This window comes from Corvus brachyrhynchos, unplaced genomic scaffold, assembly GCF_000691975.1.
Source record: "Corvus brachyrhynchos isolate BGI_N302 unplaced genomic scaffold, ASM69197v1 scaffold101, whole genome shotgun sequence".
NCBI classification, from domain to species: Eukaryota; Metazoa; Chordata; class Aves; order Passeriformes; family Corvidae; genus Corvus; species Corvus brachyrhynchos.
In genome coordinates this window covers 16,254,386-16,277,135 of record NW_008237239.1, presented here as the reverse complement: position 1 = coordinate 16,277,135, position 22,750 = coordinate 16,254,386, and the positions used below count along the sequence as shown (strand labels likewise).

Here is a 22,750-nt window from a genome sequence, read left to right as displayed (position 1 = left end):
TCGTTTGACCCTTTGCAAACCTGAGGAATTAGCATTAGAGCTGGCTAAACCCACAGGATGAATCTCGGAGCTCCAGCTCTTCACTGAAAAAGGCGAGAACAACACAGCTGCAAATGAAGCAACACTGAACACAATTTTATGTGGTATTGCTAGAAAAGCTCTCCCTCCCCAATGAAACCAATAGCAATGACTGTCCTTTCCTCTCCTACCAGACTCTTAGCTTACACAATCTCAGACTCGCAATGGAAAAACCATATATATATATATACACACACATATATAAATACCAAACCCAGTCAGTAGAGTTGAGTCTCTCCTTTTATAATTACATTTCCAGAGTTGTCTCCAATCAAACTAATGCTCCAAGACCAGAACTATCACATTAATGGTTACTTTCCTTTATTATCTACAGAACCTTTTCTGGCCAAAATAGTAAAGACTCTATAGGAGTCCGATAACTTTACAAGGTGACGGTATTTCTGTGTTTATTGTAAGTCATTTCTGTTGCAAATTGCAACAACTTTTCAAAGTGCAACAGTGATTTGGACATGCAGGCACACTAATACATCAATTGCCATGACTAATGTATAAACTTTTAATGACCTTGGCAAAATCTATCTTTCATTGGGCAAGTGCCACTATTTTGACTGTACAAAATGTTTTGGAAATATGTTGAAAATTATACTTGTTTTGGAAAATATTTCAGGATTTCAGTATAGCAAATGGAGCTATATTAAATAAAAGTTTGACATGGAGGAGAAAACACTCCAAGGTTGTGTAAGTCTTTTTTTTCCTTTTAAAAGAGGTATCCTCCAAGTGTTGTACATTCACAGAATGCTGACTTTTTATCCAAACAAACTTAAGAAGATAAAACATTATCTTGAATGGTTTTCAGTTTCATTCAGTCACTGTCATCTTCTTGTTTCAGACCACCTCCTTCTTCACTGTTGCCCTCTCCATCACTTTCCTTGTCCCAGTCCTTCATAGATGCTCCCATCATGAAGTCATCACGCAGTATATTCCATTCTGGCCCTTCTTCAGACTTCACTTTACCCTAAATGTTTGAGGGGAGGAGAAGAAAAAACAGAGCAACATGAGATAAATGTGAGAGGCAGTAAAAGATGGAAGGTCTTCATGCAATCAAAATAACACCTCCCACAATCGGCAGACTGAGGGCCAGCTCTTTCTGCAAATGGTACAGAAACACGCAGAACAACCAAAAATGACTTGATGCTAAAAAGCAAACTTGTTTTAACCAACCAATAAAAGAAATATGGAAACAAAACAATTATTCCTCATGGATGAAACAGTCAACCCTGGGCATGGCTCGCTTTATTAAAATCTTTCTTGGCAATCAGAATGGATTCATGATATCATTTATTAACCCCCAGGTGCTGCTTCATTAGAACACTTCTTGGCACACTTCTAAAACACAAATATGGATTTAATAAAGGCTTAGCCCCCCCCACCAATTTAATATTTAACATATTCGGTGATACGTGAACCAAATCCCCTTTATGTGAATTATTACCTCACTACCTGGGCTTGTCATATGGTACAAAGCTGCCTCTAAAAGAAACAAAGTTGATCTACTCTTAGCAAGCCAACAACACCTTACTCCAAATTTCCTACCTCTTGGAAGTGGATACACTCGAGGCCCACTACACAGACTGGTGAATAATAAGGAAAAGGGGCGGGAGTCTTGTTTCAGGTTAGCACTGAAAACAGCGCCTGGTCGCAGTTCTTGGCGGTGACAGATCCCGTTTGGGCAGTGCAACAGCCCCATCCTGTGGCAACACTTCCAAACAACAGCTTGACGCTACACCTACATCCTTACCGGAGGAAAATACCAAAAGCTGCTCAAGGTACTGACGAAGGATTTATTTCAGTGGTTTATGCCTTAGCAGCAAAACACTTCTGAGCAACAACACGGCTCAGTGTCCAGCAGGAAAGCAGAAAATTGTCCTACCAAAGTGGAAATAGGGGCAGCGAAAACACTCATTTAGTTCTGCAGGGTCTTTGAAACAAAGTTAACACTGGCACCCCAGGTAGGCTTTCCCCACTCCCCTGCTCCAAAGAAAGGACCTCAGCTGACTCACCCAGGTTTAGGTGACAACCACCTCCTGACAGGGTGCACTGGGTGGGGTCACCTCTTACAGCATCCTCTGCAGACAAGATTTGCCTACTGGATGCAAAACCTGCAGGAAATGTATGATCACTGTAGGCATCTGTCCATGCCTCTTCTCTGTCACGCATCTAGGAATGTGATACCACTGCATATTTAAGCTGAAGCCTGTGGGAATCAATCTTTGGGATAGAGCAGCATACAGAATTTGATAGCAGGAGGAAAGAGAAATGAAGAATGCGGGTCCATCACTGTAAATAAAACGTCCTTATCACACCATCAGAAGTTACCTGAGTGCAACAAGTCTGCCAAACAAGGCATGTATTTTTAATAGGTAATCAAAGCAGAAATGCTGCACGTGACTTCTCCTGCAGTTCTTTCTGAAACACTGCCCTCACAAAAATAGGGTAACAAGTCTTAACACTTTCCTTCCCAGAAGGAATTTCCCAGGGCCCAGCTCAAAAAAAAAAGAGAAGCTCCACAGCTTTTCCTCAAGATGTTTGCACTGGGTTTTGGTTTGGGGCTTGCTTTTGTGTCTTCACAGCTGCTCTCACTAATGGCTACTCCCATCCAACAATTCCCCTTTTCCCCAGGGTAGTGCCTCCTAACCAGTTTCCACTCTTGCAGCAATTCGCTTCCAGTGCTACACCCAGTAAACCTAAAATCGTCTCAGACAGGGCAATCGACTGCATGGAATTAAAGAGCTACAGATAAGGTAGGTCCCTAGGCAGACCTTAAAATACTCACATGGGAATAATCTGTATTATTACAATAGTGCAAACACTGGTACTCTGTTCTGGGATGCAAGGAGAGGGTAACTTTTTTTCCCTCCTTTTTAACTGTATTGCAGTTGTTTTGTATGTTTACCTTAGCAGAGTAGAGAACAGTCTAAAAAATCACCAAGCTCTTTCTTTCTTAACCCCAAATCTTTGATAAATCACTATTTGAACCGTGAAATTTAAGAGAGGCAAATCTGAAATACCTAAATTGAAACATCCCGTATTTCTTACAAAACAATCTACATTTTTTTGTTCTCAATAATAAACCAACCAGAATTCTTTCTTTCCCCAGATATGCAGAACAGGGGTTTTTTCTTATTTTGTTTTGGTATTTAAACAGCACAGAGCAGTACATTATTATCAGCAATGACAGTGGCAGGCTCAGGGTTTGAAAAGCCCAATCCTCAAATTCATCACAAGCTGCTATTCAGCAACCATTAGCCCTTCTTTCTGGCTATGTCAAGTGAACAACAGGACAAAAAGCAGGACCTTAACAAAAGAGGCGTGCTGATTCTCCATAGCATTACCCATTATGTAAGGCACCACAAAGGCCTGAATAGAGTTTTACAACAAGCCCAAAGGAGAAAGACAGAGGTAGCATGTTCGTGCCTCAAAGATGAAGATTAAATGCTTGAAAGCAAATATTTAATCAATTTTAAGCATGCTTCCAAGTGAAAAAAAAGCCTTGTTTAGTATTTTCATTCCTAACTCATTTACTACTCTCTTTTCCTCTCAGAATAAAAACTCTCCAAGTCTATGGCATCACAGAACATTCCCAAAGCCTTAAGAAAATATGCAGCAAGACTATTTGTATAATTAACAATTAGTTCAACTGTAACATCACTTCCCAACTTGCTTTATGTAAGAATGTTAATACAGTTGGGTTTTCAATGCCATAATCTAGCTTCATCTAAATAAAACAAAACTGATTCTTGGCACGTGGAAAATAAACCAGCTTTCAATCTACACAAATGCTTTTGAACTCTCAGTCAGCTGTTCATGCACATCTCACTACAACACTGAAGTCCCCTTTGAACATCCCCAAATGAAAACAAAGCAGGCTACATAAACAACAGACTGTAACGCCACATAATGTGAATCCTTCAGTAACGCAAGGAGCGAAAAATTCTCGTGTTGTTTTTTTTCCTCTCCTCTTTTATACACACATTGGAATTGGGTTTTCTTTGCCAGAAGGGTGTGGCAACCTATTTCAAAAGGTCTGAGTGGCAGCAATTAGTAGAATACCTCGAGACTCACTGGTGTTTTGCTAATTGCTGGTGATGGACTTGTTATCACGAGCCGCCGAAATAAGGCAGACCAAAGCACGAACTGTGGTTACTCAAGTGCTGATATTTACTTGTTGTGATGGACTCATGGTCCAGGTGAAATGAGTTCATGTAAATAAAAAAAACCAACCCAACACCTTGCCTACTTGCTAAGCTATCACAGCACTAGCTAAAGTCTCACACAAGTAGGGCTCTGTAGTGGGGACATACTTCCTGAACTAATTGTGATTTGAAGACATACCCTCTAAAATCTGCACCAGGACAAGATGAACTGAAATTCTTGGCCAAGTCCTAATAAAAACACCAAACAAAGCTCCAAACTAAGCTCCAACAAAGCTTAGTTCTGTCACTTAGAACAAGCAGCTGTCCTTTGCAGGATCCAGGCTCCTGGATGCTTTTAAAGGAATTGGTCTATGAAAGCCTCATGGTAGCAGCAGCAGCTATATGATCAAGTTAGAAATCTCCCCGTTTTTGTCCATTTCTTTACCACCACAAAAAACCACAGCTATAAAATTTGCTTTTGGTAAATAATAAGACAGTTATCTTCAACTGAGACCTGCCAAACTCAGCACTGGAGCTGTGGCAGACAGCGCTGACACCGAGGTGCGGGATCAATCCTCTCTGCCCCTTCTGAAGCAGGATACCTGCCAGAGCTTTTCACAACCTTATGCTGAAGCAAACCAAAGTCCATAGTGCTTACTGGTAACTAATGGCATTAAAAGATATGCCTTGAAATCAGGGCACACAGACAAAAGACAGCATTTCACTCCACTGTCCACCAGCTCATGTCACTTGAACACACTCCAGCTTCTGCCTCTGCAAAGCAGCGAACAAACCTACAGCACCATGGAGATTCCCCAAGAGCCTGTGTCCAGAAGAGAGGAATTCCAGGGCATTAACAAAGGAACGTTTTTCAGACCTGGGAATTCCAATCAGCACACTGGACCCCCATGCTTTTGCTCTGTGTAAAAGACGAAATGCCAGAGCTTGCAGGGGCATCTCTCTTTACCATCACCCACAATAAACGTTTATTTGTACCTGTCAGGGAAGGAATGTCTAACATAAATATCTCTCAAGCAACAACTTTTAGCATTGAGAAAACAATTCTAACGTGCCTAATTAATCTGAACTGCCTCCCCAGGTTCCTCTGTTTTGCTCAAGACAAACATTTAAGACCTTGAGACACAGCAAAGCTTTTGTCATGATGGAGAAGTTAAAAAACGTAACTGCCAGAACACATTCTCACATACATCTGACAATTACCTGCCCTGTCAGCCTGCATCTTGCTCTGAATGACTGCTGCTACTCTGGTTCTCATCCCCAAGCAAGTCGGTTTAAACTGAGCTCAAAAAACTCCAAACAAACAGCACAAGCATACACTGAAGTATATTAAGTCTCAATTTAAAACAATAGTAATAATACAACCCCCACTTGGCAGAAGAGGGGGAGGGAATGAAAAACAAAGAACACCAGCATAATCATTTCTCGTAAGTTCATTTTCAGCAATATTTGAGCTCACAGGCTAAGAAAATAAATTTCCCTCAGGCTGAGAAGAAATAAAAAAAAACTGCAGCCAAAGTATCTAAAGCAGAAATAGAAGCAGAAAACAAAATTTAATGATTTTTAACAGGAAAATGATACTTGGGCTTGATCATTAGTGCTGCTTGCAACTTGATCTGATTTGAATTGCAGCAAGATCTTAACTCTAAGAAAGGTTCCTATGTAAGCCTGATCCCAAGCAGCCAAAACCCCACAAAACTGCAAACTGAGAATACAACCTGCACCACTATTATCTTGAACTTCTGAGCTGAATTATCACAGCAACTCATTCTGGGAAGCATTTTCAAGCTTGCAGAACATGTGAGCTGCACAACAGAGATCTATTCTTCTGCAGTATAATTCTGCACAACTGTTTATTCCTTAGGGTGAGAGTTATTCAATACCCATTTGCATCCTCTCTCTGAATGAGAAATTACAGCGACTGAACTAAACTGTCCTGGTTTACTTGAAGTGACACCACACTGTGGGTATCAACAGTGGCACAGGGGATTTACTCAGATCACAAAGTCTCTCATACAGACCAGAATCTGCTCTGGCAATTCTAGTAAATAAATCTAAGAATGAATTTTTTTTACAGTGTGTTTTGAGACCTGCTGTTCCTGTTCAAACTTCTCTGAAAGTAACACACTGGAATTGTTACTACAAGCACAACAAATACTGATTTTCCTTTTGAGCACAGCCAGAAGACCACCCAGAGCTTAACGACCTGCACGAGGAATCTCCCCATCCTCACATCCTCCTCTAGGGTTTACTACAACTGGGGATGTGTGAATGAGAAGGAATGCTTTGGGTTGGCTTGCAGAGACTTAAACATGCCCCAACTTTAGAGGGGTCAGAAGTCAATTACAGAATTTCTAAAAACAAGCATTAATCTGGGCCTAAGCAAAGAAGAAAAATCATAAGCACCGTTATTAAATGCTCAGTTGCAAAGAAGAATCTTAGAAAAAACTAATGAGAGAACAGATTTCCTCAGCCAGAAACCTCATAAATTATTATTTCTGTCAGAAAAAGCAAAACTATTTTAAGAATTCAAGCTTAACACAGGGCCCTTCTGCATACAGGACGCTCTGGAACTCCTCAGCCTGCGCTCTACTCCAGCCATCGACAGCAGCCATCTCAGAAACCCTTGTGCTGGCACAAGGAATTCCACCACATGTTGCTGCAAGACATGTTTGGCCATACTGGCATCAAGACTCCCTTCCCATGTTTTAATGAGCATGATGAGTAGCATGGGCATGCTACACCAGGAGCTGCTCACAGACAATAAAAACTCACCTGAAAACAAGACTCACCCAATGAAACAATCCTATAGTTAAGTTACAACACAGGCATGACCTGTTACCTTTATCCATACCAGCAGTTCCCCTTGGGGAATACACTCTCTAATTTGTAACTTATGCTCTCTGAAATACAAGGCAAAATGACAATGTTGCAAATATGAAGTAATCACACTATCTTTCCAACTGCCAGGCCAAAACACTCCACTGACATAAGGAAGAAAGAAAAGGTCCACAAATAAGCATTTTTAAGTAGGCACCAAGTAAACATTAGTTCAGAATAGATTGCAAGTTCTTAGAGAAGGTACCTGGAAAGATAGGAATAGATTAGCACATTCCCTGTATGAGGCTGCCATGCAACATACCAGAGCAGAAAGTTCATAGACTCTTTCAATATGCCATTGCTCCTCATTTTCAGTCCTGCTGGTTTTTGTTTCCTGTAAGAACAAAACTCTTCATCATCCCCATCTATATGCTTCACACATATACCTTCACATCTGCAATGCCTGTTTATCAGCAGTCACACTACTGACAGTGAAATTCCTGCCTACCAGACTGGCCATTCCTATGCCTGTATTCACCTGTTACTCCCACCATTTATTCACCTGTAAATCTCTACACAGCTTCCATGCTTCATGTACTTGGCACTGCACAGCATCAGCATCAATTAATGCTTGATATAAAGACCCACTGAGTACTGTGGTTGAAAATAACTCATGATCAAGACTTCTGTATTTAAAGCAATGTGTTACGCTTTCATTGCTTATCAGACAAGAATCTGTACAGCAAATTATGGTAACCAAACCAGTTGAATCATAGTCCTGACTTGGAAAAGACAGTGCTGTCCATCAGAAAAAACAACTTTTCTTGCTAGCTAGTCATGAGTCTTGGGTCTGAGGCAAAATATTATTCACTTTATACCAAAAGCATACTGGTTAATTACAAAGAACAATCTTACAAGGACAACTCCTTACCAGCTTCCATAGTTAGTACTAAAAGGAAGATAATGAACTGAGAATTCTTCTGTTTGGATGGGATTCAAAATGAAGAAATAAAGAACTTTTCTAGATATGCAGCATTTCAACCCTGAAATAAATGCCCCACAACTTCTCACAAGTAATAAAAAAACTCTCCATCAGCTGGTCCTACATTTCTTAATGTGCATTTCCTGCAGTAATGAAGACATGGCAGAGTTTAAAGATGAACCTAAACATCACCTCAGATCCACAACATCGTTGTTACAAGTTGCTCAGTTCCTGAACCACCAAGCTGTATCTGGAAAGTACACAGATACAGCAAGAGTGCCTAGTAAAAAACATTCAGTCAAGATTAAGGCCTTCACTGTGCTATCCCTCAGAAGTCACATCCTCAAGTTTTTTAAGTCTACTTTAGACTAACATTTTCCAGTCACAACAGATCTTTCTCAGATGTCACCCATTTATGAAAGACACTTATGCACTATCTCAACTGGGTACCTAAAATTTTCTGCAGGTTTTACAAAAGCTTGCCTGTTTGCCCAGTAAGGAAACATGCAGACCTGCAGCTGTTTGGAGTATTTCTGATTTTTTTTTTCTTTTAATAAATTATCAGCTTGAAAATTTTTGCATAATACAAATATCACTCAAATCATTTTCAACAAATGATGCTAAAATCATCCACTGTTTTTCATTATGATTCAGCCAGAGGCATAATGGAGTGAGTCCCAAAAGGCTGTAACAAACAATAAAGGCTACAGTAATGACCATGTCCATCACTTCCAGCACTTGAGAAATCATCTCACAGAACAGCTGATGAGAAAGAAGTGGGGCTAGTAAAAAGCCTCCTCTTCCTGACTCAGGATTTCCACTTATATTTGAGTGCCAGAAGTATAAGGATCCAAAAAACTTTGAGGTAGGAGGGTGACAAAAAAAAATAAACAACAGACCCCCACAAGGAACTAACTTCTGTGCAATTTTATTGCTAAATATAAAATAACGATGTTTTCATGTCTGCTAAGCAGCTTGTCTGATATAACCTCCCAACAGTCATTGCCCTTGCTTTTACTTAACTGGCTTTTGTGACATATCATAGAGGTCTCCAAATCCAAATTTCTCTGATTTTATGTTCCTGTAATTTCCCCTCACACTGTCATTCGTGAGTGGCAAGCTCATTAAGGAACAGACCACACCCCTCAACACTCCTGGCTGCTTTCTAAAAACGGTTTAAACCTGATGAAGGAAATGTAAACTGCCCATGATCCCAATCCCTTATCCTAAACATCTGGCTACCCTTTCTCTGCATTTCTGATGTTTCCATCTCCTTCTACGTTTCTGTATGGGCTTTCCCAACAGCTGCAGGTGGAGAAGAAATGACACAGACCACCTGCAGAACATTGACCAAAGTTCAGCAGCAAACCAAAGAGAGGTCAGACCTTTCCAAGAGGCAGTTTTAGTATAATTTGTAATACTACCAGTTTTTTGGATATTTTTTAAAAGTACATTTTATAATATTTCAGTAAATTTCAGAAACACTCATTAAAAACTGGCCAGGATTTCCCATAGTACTGAAAAACAATGTACTGAACTCAGCCATTGCTGACCCTCTAACCATTGCAAGCTGGAAGCAGCTTGACCCACCACTCCTGAAGTCTATCTACCAAGATAAATAGATGAGTAGGTACCCACAGAGGTCATTTATAACACACATCTGATAGGTCAACACTCTGGAAATCAGAACACTTTATACCTTAATAAAACTTCAAAGTAAAGGAATCACTTTTCAAGATAATTTCCAATAGCAAATGCTTACATGGGGGGAAACAAACTTATTCAGATAGACAAGCTCCACCCAAACCTTCTTACTTCCAGAGAACATTTTTCTATAAAACTTTATGAAATGTTTAGATGTATTTTTCTCTAAGTACACTGCCCTGCCTTTAAGAGTTATGAACAAAGCCAAAAGTGGAGAGCTGCTTTTATAAGGCTTCCAACTTGATTTACCAGATAAAAGTCTAATAGGATTTGACTCTGTGCTTTGTATACTCACAGGAAGATCAAAAGATGATGTATGCCACAAGTTTTTCAAATGTGGTTGTTTTAGACATAGTTTTACTGAAAAAAAAGCCTTGCAACATCTTCTGGGAAAATAGAACACCATCATAGTATCCTGTGCACTAATAAACAAATAGCAAGGCAAGTTACTCTCAAATATGACAGATGGAGCTGTCTCAGTATTGCCTGACATTTCAATCACAAGTCCCTGTTTATATTCACTTAGAAATTTGCCAAACTTCAACCACTTCATGCTGAAGGATTTTGCAATGTTTCAAATAGAACCACTTCATTCCTTTTCACAGAAAGACAAACTTAAAATATTTTGTCTTCAGCTCTAAGGAACAAAGAGACATTTTCTACAGGAACCCATTAAAACCTTGCATCATTCATTCTTTTTAAACTTAAAAATCAGTTAAGAATGTGTTTTGGAGCTGGCAACATATCTTTTGCTATCTCCATGAACATTTGCCTGGATCTGGACAAGTTATAAACATCTGGAAGACTGCCCTCCCCCAACCTCAGGTCATCACCTCAGTAGATGCAATAGGCATTTAGCGTCCAAATTCTCTGAAGATATCTGTCCTCACTGATTACACACTATCTGCATCTTAGCAGACAGCACTAAGCTGAACTGTGAGTGGCTCGTGATGACACACAGGGAACTGGCCTTTCTGTGTGAACAGCTGTCAGGGCTGCTCCTGCATTAGGCACAGGATGCTGGGCTGCATGCTTGGCCCTCAGGTGCAGGGGGAAAGAACCTGTCAGGAACATAGAACAGGAAGAGGAGAAAAAAAGAGGTAGATGGGAACAAAGTGAAAAATCACAGCCTTTTCCCTTCCTGATTTGTGATCAAATATCTGAAAAAAGAGGACAGAAAGGGATATCTCAGTATAAAACCACAGGAAAAAGAGGTAAAATACTGCCCATCACATGACCCTTAATTGTTTTATCTGGAGTTGAATTTACAGTGTCAAGTTCTTGACATCTATCAATCAAATTTAAATATTTAAACACTGACAAATTTAAATTGATATTTAAATATTGACAAAGTCCTACATTCCCATGTTAACACATATGCATTACCTGCTATGACAACAATCAGGGAGCTGAGCTTACACATCTTAAAAACCCAATCCTGTTGATGACCTAAACTCTCTAAGTTAATATAACTTCTAAACAGATTTAAAGTAAAAATGTCACCATCAAACAACTTCTAACACTGCACAACAACCCCCTACCTTAAAGAACATAAGGAATATAGGATATAGCAAACTGGTGGCAGGCTGTGCTGCATTTATCCCTAAGGATATTCCTAAGAATACAGCATACAATTAGGTAGTCAGCAACTTTCTGGTACAAAACCAAAAAACTTCATTAAAAGCATCAGCTCCAAACATATATGGGTGCCCTTCAAGAAAATGTACACACAGTTGGGAAAAACAGATACAAACGCAGTATCTAAAGGAATCCAAATTAAAAGTTTTTGTGCACGTGATGGGAAGACATTTATTAAAACTGGGAGAATACATCTACTCTGGCTACAGCTGAACTAAATTAATACTTGGCTGCCCCCTCAAATCTGCTGGAATACATGCATGCCTGGTTACTCCTTCAGTTAGGTCTGTAAAACCAGCACACAACAGCTGTAGTAATAAACTTCTGCTACTCTGCAATGCCATTATCACCTAAGGAAGTTTCCTTATAAGATGAAAAGAGGTGCTGATACACCTTACAAATTTCCAGAAGTCATCTCTGCCTTCATCCATACTTCAGAAACAATTTCCTAACGCAGGCTGAAGCAACTGTTCAGACTATTGTCACTCCAAACAGGTACATGAATGAAAACAACTTTTTTTTCACCCTCCCTATTTCTACACTGTGGAAACTGGAAAAAAAGCAGACCATGCTGATGGCCAGTACTCATGAAGCTGCAAGAAAAAGAAGGCAGTCACTCTCACAGTTTTTAAACTGATCTGACTTTTAAGCTGAAAAGCACAATTTATACCCCCATTTTGCTTAAAAAATGAAAGCCCCCCATGCCACTCCTTGTATCCCAGTAAGAACAGCAAAGTCGGAAGTGTAGTACTCCTCCTGCCCTTGAACAATCTTCAAACTACTGCTTAAAATTCAAGTCTTATGAACAAAGAAAAATCTATAGTAAGCCTGACTCTAATCACTGTCCTTACAAATTACTTACCAGATACTCGGAGCATTTATAAAATATGCTTGAGGTCGAAGGAACTTTTCTGGAAAAGCACTTTATTTTAAGTCCCATATGAGCAATAGCTGCTATGAAATAGCACTTGTATTCTTCTCCACTCATCTTCCTTCCCGTCAATAAATTATTTTAGAATAGGTACTATTTTGAGACCAATACACCAATTTTTTCCAGATGCCATCACAACACAGGAAGCAAATTGTACCTCCAGGTCATGTAGCCAGCCTAGCTTACAGAAAGATTACCTTGCAGAATTTGGATCATGGTTACTGAAGTAGACCAGGAAATCCTGCTCTTACTTCCATCACTGAAATGCTCTGTAACAGATATGGTGTAAGAACACTTAAAGCAAAATCATGCTGCAAAGGCCTAATTAAAAATGAAAGGTTCATGAGTGCAGGTTATGCTTGTCATAAAGAGCATCTGTAACTTTCATGCTAGTTGTTTATGTGTCACTAAAAAATGTTTTACCACAGAGTAATGCTTTACAGGGAGCAGCACCAATGACAAAAGAAAAGTGAAGATGAAACTCACTGACACACAGCAAGGGAGGAGTGTTGAGGCTGCTCTGAGAATGCTAACTCTGAACTGCCTTGTTTTCTTACAGTTAAGACTTCAAGACCTCATGTAGTTCACTACATCAGCCAGCATGTCCGTGCAACTCTAAGAGAACAGAAACTTCACTCAACCCTGGAAGCAAAGGTACTTCCTAAGAGCACCCAGAAATCTCTTATGGACCTAAAGAACACAAAAGATTCCTGCAAGGAATCCTTTACTGCCACTACCTACTTTTGTATTTATTCCATAGACATAAAAATGACTTCAGCCTCCAGGCCTGAAAAAATAGCATCTCTGATATGTACCCTTTCTAAACCTGTAGTTTATGTTTCCTATAGTGTCCAGTGGGAAGCTGGAAGATGCAACCAACACATCCTGAAATGAAAAGCTGGTCTGTAAGGATTGTGTTGAACAAGATTGAAAGCTCTCATACCTGCCAGTAGAAGATTCCTGGAAAACCCACCCCAAAACTTAAAAAAAAGCCCACGTGAACACAAACAAGTGGGATTTTTATTATTTCTTTTTAGATTACTACATTTTCCTGCCACATTGCAAGGCTTCAGACAAAGTGGTAAGAGGAGAGAAATTAGTTGATCTTACCCAGAGGCAAGCATCATGCACAGTAACTTAGAAAAAAAACAGGAAAAAATATTACACAAGTCAGCTGGCTCAGCAAGGATTAAGAAATACCTTGATAAACAGCAAATGATATGAAAGGCAAAGCTTTTGGCTCCAGTTCAGAGAAGTAATTACTCCCAGCTGGGCACACAAAACTCCAAGAAAGGCTACAGTTTCACAAGAAGGGCACAGGAAAACCTTCACAGCCTTAGTCTTTTCTTCATAGTTATGTTGGTAGGTATGTGCCAAGTAACATTTAGGCCAATGGCTAAAAGTAAACAAGACTATGGACAATGTTCTAGTGGGGCACAGGTTACCTGTCCTTCCCAGGAATGCATGAAGCTGATGGAAATAAAGAGCAAAATTTGGAAAGTGGTCATGCTACTTTGAAACCATACTGTTGCAAATGGGCCTCTGGAGCATTTAATTTCTTTTTTTCACACATAAATATACTCAGCTAAATAGTCAATCACAACAGAGCTTTATAAGGGCTTTCTTCAACAACCCCTGACACTTGAAAAAAATCACCAAACTTTCAAAAATACAAAGCAAATTTTGCATTCAGAAATTCCTGCAGAGCAAGAAAATGCCTTCACCCATTCTCTCAAATATAGTCAAGTCTCATGTCACAGCACAAGGCTCAAGTCAAGAAAGGTTTGCTTCCACTGGTAAAATTTTTTCTGCTATTTTTCCTGCTGACTGCTTGTTTTATGTGGGTGGGGTAGTGTTTTTATTGTTCTGGACTGCCTTTTAATTGATGGCAGAGTGCCTGGATTTTGGGATTGGCATCTCTTCCGTTGTTTTTGCTGAGATAAATTAATGTATTTCCCCCCCTTTTTTAAAAATGAAATACACTCTATACTCTCGACTGTTAAAAACAAACCCACAAAAGAAACAAACAACAGCTTTCGGATGGCACAAACAGTCTGCTGAACTCCTGCAAGAAATTTACGACCAAAAAGCCTCATCCAGGCTTCCTACCCCCTGAAACACCCTCAAAGACCAAGAAGCAGAGATACAACAGTGGAGGCCAGCAGAACTGTTCAGTGGCTAAATATTTGTGTAATTCTGAGAAGGAGACTGAAGAGCAGATTTTGGCCTGAACCTCAAGCATCAACAACTACCAGGAGGGGAGCCTGCTCAATGAGTAAGATATGTTCTCAAGAGAAAATAAGGCAGATTAAGAACAGCTTGAAAAGGAGTTACTAAAGAGTTTCGTTCAGTATTAAATTGAATGGAGAATCACTGAAGCAAAGGCAAGAAGGGAGGGAGGAAGGGGGGGTGGTCTATCTAGGCAGACATGGAATTAAAAAACCCAACCAGAAACGCCGGTCCCCACCCCAGCTTTTGTGCACAAGCAATGTGAAAGCAGCACCTACATTAATTCTCAAACCCAACACTAACCAGCCAGCATCCAAAGCATCTCCAGAGGACGTGAATGGAAATATGCTGTTACTGATGCTGCCAAAATAAAACTTTTTTTTTTTTTTTAAGTATAGAAACATTTGCAATCTGTGTTTTCTGACCTTGTAATTAAAACATTGCCCTGCTACAATGTGTCACAAAAAAAAGGTCCTAGTTCTTGCCCAGCTATTGATTCAACGCTGACTACAATAGTAGTTGGCACTGCCATTGTTCCAATATTCTGCTATTCTGAGGGGGGAAAAACAAACAAACAAACCAAAAAAGTAGAACCACACACAGGCACATGCCCCCCCCACAAACAGGCAAGCTGGAATCATTTACAGAGAAATAAAGTGTCAGCACCAAGCTAAATTGTTCTCATTATCCGAAGAATTTAAAAAATACTTCAATATTGCACTTGCATGAAAATTGTATGAGCACTCCATGCCAGGCAGTGTTTCAGCATGTTCCCCAAGCGCACACAAACAAAAAACATATGACAAACTGTTGTCTCCTAACTGATTAAAGTATTTCTTCCTGGCATGGAAAAGCACTTAGTTAACTGCAGTGTGTCTGGGCCAATTGCAGTATTCCACCCACTACCAAGCACAGAGTTCAAACCTGAGCACAAATACGCTTCAGAAAAGTGGAGCTTCTGAAATACGAGAAAGAGTTTGTCTGAGCAACTTGTTTTCAACCCTGAGCTACTTGGTGAGCTGAAAGAACTGATGAAGAGTTGGATGAGTCCAACTACACTGTGTCTCAAACACATTTGGAAAAAGTGGAATGTATTTCTTTCCAAAACATCACAAGAGCAAGGAAGCCACACCAGCCCAACACACACAGAGAATCAGGGAAAGAAAAGCCTACATATAAGGTTTAATACATCTCTGTTTCTTTCTGTTGTGGTATTCATTTTGTCTGGCAAATCCTTCAGTTTCAGACACCACAATCACCCAAAGGAAGCGAGTTTGACATGACCAAACTGTGGGGACACGCAGGTAGTACAGTCTAATACACCGTGTAACATGGACAGCCTCCAGGTCTTCAACAATTTCAAGGAGCTAACAAGTATTGGCCAAATTCCAAATGTCACAACCCACCATAATCTAGCAGTTTGTTCCACGCCTGGTGCAAAATCCAAGATAAAATCCAGTGTTTCATAGTCTTTTTTTAAACACACAGCTAAACCAAGTTATTCGCATAAAAGGCTTGATGTCTTACCAGAAGAGCTTCCAGCCTTTTGTACTTTGATAGTCAAAAGACAGGAAAAACAGGCTAAGAGCTGCTTGTTCCCTTCCAGAAGCCTCAAAACAACCCAGCCATTTGGATCACAGGTTTATGAAGAGCAGGCACATTAACAGTCATTATAATAAGAAGGGACCTTGTACGCATTTTTTTCTCACAGATGAAGCCTACCTGTTTACTTTTTGTGGCCTTTCCAGCAGGATTCTTGCCTCCCTTAGCACCCTCCATGTTTCTTAAAACATCGATGAAATCTCTCTTTGAAACAGAAGACATCAGTTTAGCACGCTTCCTCTCAGAGCTCCCAGCTTTCTTCACCTGCTCTTCCATTTTCTTCTGGTGCATCCTGACAGCATTGAATAATTGTACAACTCCTCTGGGATAGGGAAAAAGACAACAAAGCAAAATTTTAAACTCAAGTTCCTTTTACAGGAATGAACCCCCTACTAAAGCTAATCGGTACAGATGCTGGATGACTTCTAGCTCCCCAAAACGGTTACCTGGAACCTCAGTTCGGTTAAGAAGTAACATTTACTACAACATACAAGACTTTAAATTTTCACTCCTCCTTCATACTTATTGCTAGGAACCAGTAACAAACAAACCCACAAATAACTATTCAGACTCTGAAGTAAGCTTGGTAACATGGCACTGAGATCAGTTTCATCCCTGAGCATGTTTCATCCTTGGGAGCATGTTATTTGTCCTAAAATCAGTTATTAAATTACTCAGGCAAGTTTCTTAATGGCAGCTGAAGTAGGAGGATAAGGCACAGGAATGAGTAAGGAGACAGATACAGGCAGCACATCAATGTTCAACCAGTTCTGTGACACCAAACCACCACAATGTGGAACAAGCAGCTGAACTTCACAGCCGTGGATCTGGGGAATCCTCTGCAGAGAAGCAAAAAACCAGAGCAGTAGAAACAAGTGTTCTGCATTTTTAAAGCATTAAATTAACAAAATGAGGGGATCCAACAAAGCACTTCTGTTAAGCAAACATTAGATTCCCATCTAAATTTTTACTCTTTCATAAAGCTTCTGAAATCTCTTGTTGAACTTGATACTGTACAATGCAGACCTGTCTATAAATCTCTCGGCTCCTGCTAGTCACTTCTTAAAAGGAGTTCAATCTGATTGGAAACAGATTACCTGCACAGGCCTCTTCCTCCTCTTTTTGATATACATATATTTAAGGAAAGCATTCAGAAAAACTCTTACCTCGTGGCAATTCTCTGAAGATTTCTTTCTTTCTCTCGGTCTTTGACAACATCTGGCTTCACTCGGCACATCATTTCCCATTCCCGCTTTTTATCGAGCTGCATTATAAATATTGTTATGTGAAACAACATGGACATTTGAGAATGCAGCATGCTCTGATAGAGTATGTAGCAGGAGGAAAAAAATGTATCTGCAAAGTTCACTTTGGTTGAAAGTAAAGGGAGCTCCGGTATAGGGCTGGACAACAGGTCTGAGCACGTCTCCTACATTGACACAACAGGGGCCACACTCAAGTCTCAGAGTCATCTGCTTTCAGTAACAAAAGTCTAGGAGAACGATGCTTTCACACTGACAGCCATGAGCAAGGAAATTATTCAAAGACAGCCTTCAAATCGCAGACTTCACAAGCTGATCAGAGAAATTTATACATAATGAATCCCTGGGTCCATCAAGACAGGCATGTCAGATTTTGAGCCTTGGGAATTTGACATCCCCCCACAGGATTGATCCCGGTATAGCTTTGTGACCAAAGTGACGCTCAGCAAAGAGTGCAACAGGCAGAACTCTAACACAGGGAGAGCACCAAGTGTCCACCAGACAACAAGTCATGTGGACAATACTGGGTTTTGTCTTTTTTTTTGGAGGCTCTGTTTCAAAAGCAAACTGATCCACTTTTCCATTACCAGCAGACACAATACCACCAGCTTTGTTTCTGCTGCAACAGCAGACCACTGTATTTCATGACCTCTGCTTCAGGAGTAAAGTAGTGACATTTTTTCTTCCCCTCTGAACAATTTAACAGTGTTTTAGTCCTGGTGATGTTCCATTAAATCTGTTTTATGCAAGAAGTCTCTAATAGAATTTCAGAGTCCTTATCTTTATAACTCCAGGCAGACTACTATGAATTTCTGAGTTTATGACCATGTTTTGGCCTTTGATCAAAATAACTGTCTTATCCTACCTTTCATCAGCAAGAAATCAATAAAAGGCAAATTACTTTCAAGTTTTTCTAAAGCAAACAAGTCAGTTTGGGGACCTGTGGCCCATCTCTGTTTTGCGGTATTCTCAAATATTGACTGGATGAGAGCAGGTATTTAGGACAACCATAACTGGGCAGACACTGTACTGAAGCTCTCTGTATTTAAAAGGCAAGCCATGGCCCAGCCACAGCATGTCCCAAACTGTCAGGTGAATAACCTGGTTATCCCACTGAAACAGAACTGGTAGGATGAGCCATTAGAACTATTAATGTATTTCTAGCCTGAAGGTAAATCAATCAGAGCCTGGAATTAAAAGTTCCACTGAAGGCACAAACAAATTACTTACTTGCCAACATGGTTTTGCTTTCTGCATACCAGTTTCAGAACCAGAAGCAATTTAGGGCACTGACACCGTAACAGAAAACTTCAATCAGGAAAATGATTGAGGGGAGCAAACAACAATGCACAACCACATCAGTGATTACTGCAATCTCAACCCAGAGGCCTTGATTTTGGAAGTCACAGCACAATTTAAATGAAAGCAGTTTGCTTCTCTTTCTCCCTCTCACTTTCTGTGGTAGAGAACTATTTCAATTTGTAATGCCAACAAAGTGAATTTCACCCCAAATTAACAACAACAATTAGAAAACCAAGCTTAAAGCAGCTGCTTTCACCCTCTCAACAATAAAAACACCTTAAGCTGACAGACTGGAACAGACCTGCTGCCAAAGTTCAGCCTGCCTGATGACCCAGAATAAGCAGTAAGGGAAAAAACCCTACACAGCATGACTGGAAAGTAAAAAAAAATTAAGCTACTCAAGATCATTGGGAAGGAGAGATTCCAAAACTGAGACAGCCTCAGCAGAGACTTGGGAGAGTGCTCTGAGACTATTTTGCATGTAGCCCATCTGACAGTCACTGCACATGGAATACTGCATCTTTTTCTCACCCTCATCTTCTTTTCTTGCCTTTCTTGTTTTTTTCTCTCTCTCTCCTTCTCCAGGCTTTTATTCTTGGCCAAGATGGTGGACTTATTCTGTGGAATCTTTTTGTTGAGCACTTTTGCCATGGCATCTGCCCAGCCTGAACTTGGGCCATCTTTGGAGCTCGTTGCCTCTTCAGCCACATTGCCAGGGGCAGCTGCTTCATCTTCATCATCACCATCCAGGGCTTCACCTCCCGAGGAGTAGCTGTCTTCTGGAAGTTCTGAGCTTAACTCAGAACATTAGAAACTATAAAAAAAAAAAAAAAAAAAAGAAAGAAAAGAAGCAAAAAAACCAATCAGGAATTGTTTCTAGTAGGAATCATTCACTAGTGCCATTGGCTCCTTATGTAAATATTATCCAAGTTCAGGGCCATGTATTACTGTACATGTACTGTTACAATTAATTCCTCAAGAAGGCACACACTGTTACAATTTATTTATTAGAAACTATGCAGTGCAAGTGCTTGCTCATCTCAGTGATGATTTAAACTAACAGAAAGAGGCTGGGCCAAAGGGAAAAGGCAGCCCCGGATATTTATTATTAGATTATTGAATACTTTTATGTTTAGGGCTGGTAACTGTGGGGGGAAAACCCATCTATTCTGCAGTTAAAAAAGTGTAACTTATAAATGCCTATACACACAAATATGTATGTATATATGTACACACAGACAAACTGCAACAGTGACATCTGGTGTTTGAGTGCAAACGGCCACAGGGATTACACTGAAGCTGGGGGGCATTTCTTACATGAAAGCAAAACCTGCTCAGAGAGAACACCGCCAGCAAAAATACAATTACCTAAGCATAATGAACCCAGGGGAGACTGCTTTGTGAAATACAGAATCAAGACAGTCGTCAAGCAGCTCAAAAAGAAACCAGAGGCACTGAGCTTTTCTGGGATAAGTAACTAACTGCTCAAGTTACACAAATAAAACACCCCCAAAGTCAAGTTTCCTTACCCCTATGAGCCCTTCAAAATAAAAAAACAAGGAACTGAAGTTACCAAAGTTTGGAATAAAGCAACATTGAGATGGCTGGAAACAGCCAAACTGATGGCACAACAAACACATGAAGAATCAGTCCTCATTACTCTGTTCAGTGGGCCAAATTGCAACAATAAAAGTCTGTAACAGTGCAGATGATTAACTAGAATGAAATGGGCTGCAGGTTTAGGGTGGGCTTAAACATGTTTGGCTATTTCACTTCACCACATAATCAAGAGCAGAGCATACACCAGTCCCGCCAGCATTAACTACTATTCCACTAGTATTTGTGCCACTTGAAATTTTAAATTAATTATCTTATATACAACTGTCAAGGCTGCAAAATCAAGTGCTGGACAGAAGGAGGCTGGTTTCTGACCCAGTCCCACCAGCAAGGGACTGATTCCCCAGCAGATGACTCACTTTCATCCATCTACCACTCTCACACTACTGAAAAAAGAAAATTTAAATTTAAAATCACAGTACTGCTGAGCCAAGTGCTTTACTGTGCAAGCACTCCTATATCCCATGAACTACCTTTATCAACCAAACCATTAAGAGAATGAAGCCAGGAGTGTTTCACAAGATCTGTTCTCCATAAAATCATTTATGGTGCCATTAATGATATTCCTCATTAATCAACTGTCTATTTAATTACTTAGCAAACATAAACATACACTCTGTTGCCACACTAATTCATTACTCTGCCTTCTCCATGTGCCTGTTTAAACCAGAAAAAAACCTACCAAACAACACAGCAGCAAAACAGTGGCACTGACCAATTTAAAACAAAGCCTCTAATGCCCAGGCATGTTTAGAAGCTTGGAGAGCATTTAGTTATCCTGATGGAAAGAAGTGAGAGTCTATGGTTACAAAACAAATGTGGGAAAGAAATAATCACTGAATAACTGGTCATTATCTCTATCAGTATGACTTTTAATACCAGCAAGGTGAACACAGTCTTGTGTCATACTCCAGCCAAGACAAACTATGGGGTTTTTTTCCAACGGTCCTTACTATAAATTGGAAATTTAGAAGTGGCAAATTCTCTCAACACAGTCGGTAACTCCTTAAAGGCATCCTTTTAGATATTTGTATCCATATGCTGAGTTTCAAATAAAAAATAAATTCAAACCATTGCCTGCAAAGAAGTAACTGCATCACCACATCCTAGTTCCTACATGTAAAACAAAGTCAAGTTTTCACCCCTGGGCCTTGTCCATGCTAGGATATTGCTACTTAGCTTTTAAACAAGGAATTAACCCCTGCTTGTGACTTTTTTTTACACACACAGAAGCTAGCAACTACCAAAAGTCTGAACCTGAATCTCCCACACTGCTTAGGACCAAGTTTTGCAGTTAGCCACAAAAAACAAGATCAGACTTACAGAAAGGAAATTTGCAAAAGCGTGTATTAATTTCCTATACATAATATTTTCTGCCAATAAAATAGGACAGTGCTGGATAATACCAGCAACATTTTACTTTCAACAATTACAGAAAAATTAACAAGTTTTCCACTACCAGCCAAAACGTAATCTATAATACATCAGAGTATCAGTCAACAACATGAGATAAAGCTGAAGTATTTCAAAGTAATTTAAACTAGATTAACTCCATCAGAAGTAGGACTTGGGGCTCCACTCTGAATTGGAAAGACTGATGTCTGGAATTGATTTAATCTAAGTTCTAGTCGGTTTTGTGTGTGTGTGAAACACACATCTCTGTACTTTACTCTTTTAAACTTGCTCAGTGATCGAGGCGTAGACACACAGTTAAAATACAGCAAACATTCAGCAATGAGCTCTGAAAGAAGCTGCCACACAACGCTTCCCCTCGGGCTCAGTTTTGACGCTCAAACCAAACAGAACCAATGCGAGCTACAGCTCCAAACGGCTCCAACCTTGATTCCTCCCAGAATAAAGAAAAAAAAAAAGAAAACCAATTACAGGATATAATTAAGAAGTGGTCACAACTAGTTAGGTACACCCTCACAACACGCCAGGAGGCGAGAACGAGTGGAGAACCGTGCGTTAAGGGTAAATCAGTGTAACGAGAGTGTCCCAGGGGTTTCCTTCGAAGAGAAGCAGATCCCGGTCTCGCACACACACGGAACTCGTGCAGCTCTGCACTGTCGTTCCCCCCTTTCCCAAGAGAGAGGGCAGCGAAAGCTATTTTGGTGGGCCTAGGGAACTAACGAGCTGCCGTCGGTACCCCGGGGCTGAGCGAGGAAAAGCCCAAGGGCCAGCGCAGGGCCAACCACAGCACCAGGGACGGCGGGAATGCCAGCCACGGGACACGCCGCTGGGAAGGGGCTTCAGCAGGTGCCCGGGCTGAGGCCTGAGCTCCCGTCCCCCGCGCCGACCGGCGCCAGCCCTCGGCCCAGGGTCCGAAGCGGGGGAGATGAAGGGCCACGGACCCACCGGCGGGCTCCGACGGGGCAGAGAGGAAAGGCCTCCAAAGCCAAAGACGCCCGCA

The 22,750-nt window shown here is 40.5% G+C and overlaps 1 protein-coding gene across 1 annotated transcript; it reads right to left on the bottom strand.

Moving 5' to 3' along the window:
• Positions 1 to 300: 300 nt before the first annotated feature.
• RRP15 (ribosomal RNA processing 15 homolog) lies at positions 301 to 19,524 on the bottom strand (the record flags this gene model as incomplete). Its single annotated transcript, XM_008630527.2, has 4 exons — positions 301 to 1,054; positions 16,277 to 16,478; positions 17,323 to 17,420; positions 19,252 to 19,524. Coding segments are annotated over 4 exons (726 nt in total), but the record flags the coding sequence as incomplete, so codon positions are not given.
• Between the last annotated feature and the right edge of the window lie 3,226 nt (positions 19,525 to 22,750).